The 6,136-nt window shown below is 35.0% G+C and overlaps 1 protein-coding gene across 1 annotated transcript; it reads right to left on the bottom strand.

Moving 5' to 3' along the window:
- On the bottom strand, positions 1–4,528 carry LOC121237918 (putative disease resistance protein At4g19050). The gene has a single exon (XM_041134851.1). It carries the CDS (start codon positions 4,335–4,337, stop codon positions 156–158), a length of 4,182 nt encoding a protein of 1,393 aa, XP_040990785.1. The 5' UTR covers positions 4,338–4,528; the 3' UTR covers positions 1–155.
- Between the last annotated feature and the right edge of the window lie 1,608 nt (positions 4,529–6,136).

The following is a 6,136-nucleotide window of genomic DNA, read 5'->3' as shown; positions in this document are numbered from 1 at the left end:
ACAAGAGAGTAGTGATTATTCAAATCTCACTCACAATTAATACAGAAAAAGGAAATTCTCCAACAACCAAAAAAAAAAAAAAAAGAAAAGGAAAACGAAAATCAAAATCTTCTGTAACTCTTCCAATCCATGAGATAGCCAGAAGTAGCAATTAATTAAGAAGAACATTGCCCATAAACGGACCTAGTTGGAGTTTTCTCGTACCAATGTTCTTCAACGTTGTTACTATTTTCAACACGTCCACCTGCCTCCTCTATTTGTTCCAACGTGATCTCCAACATTGGGCATTCCTTGACTTTGAATGCTAGCAGCGATGGAAATACATCACGAACCTTCTTCGACTTTGGCACCCCCATCCCAGTCAACTTGGGCAGTTCCACCAGATGCAGTTTCTGTAAACCCCATTTTTTATCAGCATCCAAGACATTCCAGTCAAACAGTTCTTCTAGATCCTCACAGAATTTGATCTGGAGGATCTTAAGCTTTTCTGGGAATTGGGATACATGAAAGACATATTTAATCAATGGGCAACAGTCTAGATACATTTCTGTAAGATTTTTAAAGCCCCCGCCTGCTGGCTGTATCCCGCTGCATACATGCTTCAATTTGGGAAGGTTTGATGCCCACAAAATCTCTAGATTTCCCTCCATTTTGGCTTCTGTTTCTTCTCCCAAAGATATTTTCTCCATTTCCGTGCACCTCTGTAGCCAACAACCTTTCATTGCATCCATATTTTCGACACCAAGATCTGATAATCGTGTGATGAACTTATTTTCAATCAAAGATACATACGCAGCTTTCTTGAGGGCATCCTCAACCCCAGCAGGAAAAGAATCAAACCCAACGATTTCCAAATACTGGCGAAAGCGACACACCTGATCACGGAAAGAATCGAAAGATAGAGTGTTGAAGTAGATTCTTCTGAAGAAAGCATTAAATTTGTGCCAATGGATGTCTCCAGCTCTGCCTTGCTCAGGGCAAACAGAAAAGTGAAATTCTTTGAACTCTTGTTCCCATAACCCAGATTTTTCCTTCAAATCTTTCAAAAACTTCGTACCTGTAACTGATATGCAACGCATGTTTTCCCATTTCTCTAAGCTGCAGCATTCATTCCAGTTTAGCACCTCCGACAGGCGCTCCATCTTCTGCAAGTCAAATTCTTGAATACCCTTTGGCAGATCCAGGTGCTTTAAATGACTCAACTTATAGATCTCGTTGGGAAAATTTTTGATTCCCGTCTCCCACAAATCAAGAACCTCTAAATGAGCAAGCAATTCCAAATGTTGAAGCTGCTCCAACTTCGAACAGCCTCTTAACTTGAGCTCCCGGAGACTGGTAAGATTTTTCAATGATGGTAGAGACGTGATTCCTGTCTCCGACAGATCCAAAACTTCGAGATTTCTAAGTTTTCCAAAACTTGGCTCTGATTGATCTGGGACTGAACAACCTCGAAGTGAAAGCTGAGTGAGGTTGGTGAGATCTGAAATGGAAGGTAATGTAAGTCCTGTTCCTGAAAGGTTGAGAGAATGAAGGTTATTGAGGTTGGCCAGTGATGGAAGAGTTTTAATTTTGGTATGTGAGAAATCAAGATGACGAATATGGCTCAGATGATCAAATGATTCATCTTCAATCTCAACCAGACTCGAAGCATTAGAAAGATGAAGCTCCTCAAGTCTTGTAACTCCTTCCATTGTTGGCAATTTATGTAGTGGGCAATTTTTCAGAAAGAGGTGTCGAAGGTTAACAAGGTTGGAGATTTTCGGTAGACTTTCAAGTTTAGTGTTTGAGAGGTTCAGATGACGGAGGCAACCCATGTTTTTGAAGGCATTTTCTGGGATTTCAACCAAGTTGGAGGCATCAGAAAGATCAAGCAGCTCAAGATTTGGAAAGTTGCCAAAATTGGAAGGCAAACGTTTGATTTCAGTCTTGGACAAATCAAGGATCTTGAGTTTATCCTTATTTTCAGAAAAGTCTCCATTGATTTCCTTTAAAATATTAGAAGCTGAAATATCAAGATATTGAAGAGCAGGTAAGGCTTTAAAGGAAGGCAATCTGGTTAACTTACAGTCGCGCAGCAAGAGTCGAGTGAGATTTTCAAGCTTGCCAGGGTTGCAAAGGATTGGAAATCTTTTAATCGAGGTATGGGAAAAATCAAGGAATTGGATTTTCTTAAGATGAGAGAAGTTTTTGTCTGTAATCTTTAGCAAAGATGTAGAACCAGAAAGATCAAGCACCTCAAGATTTGTATGTGCTTTTAGATTTGGCAAGATTTCCAAAAAAGGGCACCTCCTGAGGATGAGCCAACGTAGTTGGCTAAGGTTGGAAAGAGAGGAAGGAAGCGTTTTGATGGAGACTGCACAAAAGTTGAGGGTCTGAAGATTAGTCATTTCCTTAAAAAGATCGTCTGTGATCCTTTCTAAGAAGTCAGCATCAGATATCTCCAGAACTGTCAGTGATTTCAGGTGTTTGATGTCATCGATCTCTTGCAATTGATCACAACCTCTGAGAACCAACACACAAAGCTCTTCCATTTTAGACAATAATGGAGGGAATGACTCGAACCTGGGATTGAAAATGGCAAGATTTTGGAGTCCCAGCTTCTCCTTGAAGTATAAATCTGGGTTTTCCCTACAGAGACGACTTCCATGAATGAGGAGAGTGGAAATATATTTATCTTGTTTTGAGCCTCTTGTCGGTGTCTTCATCATATAATCTGAAGGTGCAAGTATCCCAAATCCTTTCCAAATGCTTTCGTCAAGAACACGAGCCAATCCCAAGACTGATCTCTGCTCATATCCAACACGACGACAATCTGGAATGGGAAGAACCAATTCTTCCATCATAACAAGATTATCTTCTAGCATTTTCAGCAACCCACATCCTATTAGTTTCATTAGCACGCAATGCCCTTCTTCATATGTCTGCTTAATATGATCAGCAGAACCAAAATATCCTTCCAATATCCAGCTGAATATCAACACATTGTAATCTATTGCACCATGTCTGCTTACGAATTCCCGGCTATGCCAATAGCAATTGACCAAAGTGTCGTTTCCTGGGGTACTCCAAGACCCATGATCACCTCCATGCAACATGTCAATTGCAAAGCACAGGAGCAAAGTCATGCATTTATCTGCTTCATTATTAGCTACTTCTTTCAGAGCATTTTCTGATTTCGAAAGCTCTAAATCATCTGCTCCTGATAGATTTAAGGCTTCTGCTACCAGTACGACTACTCCAATTGGCAGACCATTGCTCTTTTTGGCAATTTCCTCAATGCTTGTTGCAAAACTTTCCTCATTGGGAATTGAAGTTTTGAGAAGTTTCTTAAATAGAGTCCCTGACTCTTTTTCCTGCAAGGACTTAATCTCAATGATCACTTGCTTATTCTCCAATATCTTCTCAATTCTCCCTTCGTCCGACCTTATTGTGACTAAAAACTTGAGCATAGTTTTTGATTGCTTTGGCAGCAACCTTTTCAATTCAGCCCTAGTTTCCTCTTCATAAGTACTGTCACTGCGAATATCATCCAGAATTACTAAAAGAAATAGTTCAACTTTAGAAGATGATGCATCTCCTCCAGATTTCTTATCAATCATTTCCACGGTCTTTGTTTTTGTTGTCATTTCCTTGATCTTCTTTTTCCCTGTTTTCCCCGACTTCTTAGCTGGCTGCTTGCTCTGATCTTCCCGTCGATCATTACGCGGAAATGCTTTGTCATCAGAAAGTCTATCTGATCCTCCAGATTTCTCATCTGTAATTAGCCCCAATTCCTGGAGCTTCTCCTTTTCCATTTCCCTGAGCTTCTTAGTTATCTCCCTTTCTAACTCATCCGATTTCTTGCTTTCCATTTCCCTGACCATCTCAGTTATCTCCAACGCTTCCGACCTATAGCTTTCTATTCTACTGAGCTTCTTAGGTATCTCTCTTACCAACTCTTCCAATTTTTTGAGTTCCATTTTCGTGAGCATCTTAGTTATCTCAAACACTTCCGATTTCTTGATTCCCCTTTGCTCAAGCTTCGTAGTTATGTTGCTTACCAACTCTTCCGATTTCTTTCCGTCATTACCTTCTTGATAATCCTCGGTACTTGCTTGTAGGGACAACTGATGGGCAAGGACATCATAAAGGAACCTTTTGTCGTGCTTTTTGTTCATAGATATCCAAAGATTCCCATAAAAGCAGCTCTCAGAATTGATGATAAAATCATTGATCTTTCTAGCCATCCATGTTTTCCCTACTCCTGCATCCCCCGCCAGGGCAATAGTTTCCACATTTTCCTTCTCAAACAACTTCATTATATTCTCGAACTCTTTTTCTAGTTGTTCTTTACTCATCGAGGGAATAATGGCTGATGCAATAAAAAAAAAAAAAAAAAAAACAACATAATTTAGGATAAAAAGAAAATAGAGTTCCCAAATATAGGAGCTGAAAACCTATATTTCATGATTAATATTCTTGTGTTATGGAAATCATTAAAAATCTCCATCTAATTCTAATACTGTGATGCTTGGACAATGAGACTCAAGAGTTATTTGAATACCAGTGAAATCATTTAAATTAAGATATTTTATTGAATTTTGAAAAAGAAGAGAGAAAAAAATTATTAGAAAATTAAAATATTGTTAGAATATTATTTTTGTTTCAAAATTTAAAAAAATAATATAATTTTTTGTTTGAAAATTTAAAAAAATTATAATAATTAAGACAATCACTTGATCAGGAGATCGTTTGAATCCTTCTTCAAACTAACTATTCTTGAACTTGATGCAACAAATTAATTAAAACCAATACTGAATTAATAACAGAATGAGTTGCATATAAAAGTTGATGATGACCTCGATTTTCAATGGCATTGTTGAATGGTAATATGACAAACGTGATTACAGTCGAGTTGTTACTGATCTGGATGATCATGACTAATTACAAGTTATACGCATGTCATATCAAACTAAAATAGAGATAGAATGGAATAATCATTTATAACAAACTATTTGCAATGAAAACGACTATCAGTGACAATGATAGACTCATTTCAAAAGAAAATAGTAATTTTCTTAAGAAATAACTAATAGCAAATAAACAAATTTCTTGTAATGTACGTAGTATTAAAATGCTGAGATAAAATGCACAAACCCTCTTTAAACTATCACTCGATAATTCATAATGACTCCCCTAAATTATTAATTCAATTTGGCAGCCATCCCTCCAAACTACCAAAAACTTTCAGGGTATCCCTCCATAAAAAAAAAGTCTCACATAAATGCCCTGGAAAGAAATTAGAATTTTAAAAAATAGAAAATTATAGAAAATCTAAAAACAGAATTTAAAATATTGAAAATATAAATGGTAAAAGTTATAAATTAAAAAAGAAACTCGTTGGAACTACTTTTTTAAGAAACTCTATTATTTCAATAAAAAATATTTTTCGTCCTTTTGTTCTATTTATTAAGACTATACTATCATTTTAAAGCTTCTACATTGCACATTTTTTGTATGATGTAATTTGATTTAAAAAATAAATTTTAAAATTTAAATCTTACAAATCAAATCTTATAATTTAAATAACGTAAATAATATACTTTACAAAACGACTTGGAAATAAATTACTCTTTTGTTAATGAATCACATATGTTTATTACGAGAGTACTTGAATTAAATAATAATAGAATCATTCTATTAAAATATTAATATTCTATTAGTTTTGAATTTTTATATATTTATATCTTTTATATATTTCTTAAATATTCAGAAAGTTGTATTTGTAGTTTAGCTTTCATATATATCTTGCATTTTTTATGTTTTTTTTCCTACGCATGCCTATTTTTGTATTGAGATATTTTAATTTTTGGCAAATGATTCCCGAGTTGAGAACTTTATGAATAGTAATAAGATGACTTGTTGTAAATAGTAATGAAATAATTTGAGTTAAGTATTTATTGAATTTTGAGAAACGAGAGATAAAAAGTTAAACAAAAAATATTATAAAATTTAAATATTGTTATAATATAATTTTTTAATATATATTTTTTTTGAGATTTAAAAAATTGAATTATTTTTTATATTTTATTTCGAAGTTTAGAAAAGTTGTGATGATTAATTTGAAATTGTTTGTACTTAAATGATGTTTAGAAAG

Source organism: Juglans microcarpa x Juglans regia, chromosome 6S (assembly GCF_004785595.1).
Source record: "Juglans microcarpa x Juglans regia isolate MS1-56 chromosome 6S, Jm3101_v1.0, whole genome shotgun sequence".
Classification (NCBI taxonomy): domain Eukaryota; kingdom Viridiplantae; phylum Streptophyta; class Magnoliopsida; order Fagales; family Juglandaceae; genus Juglans; species Juglans microcarpa x Juglans regia.
Note: the sequence above shows the minus strand (reverse complement) of the source record. Positions and strands in the feature narration are given on the sequence as shown.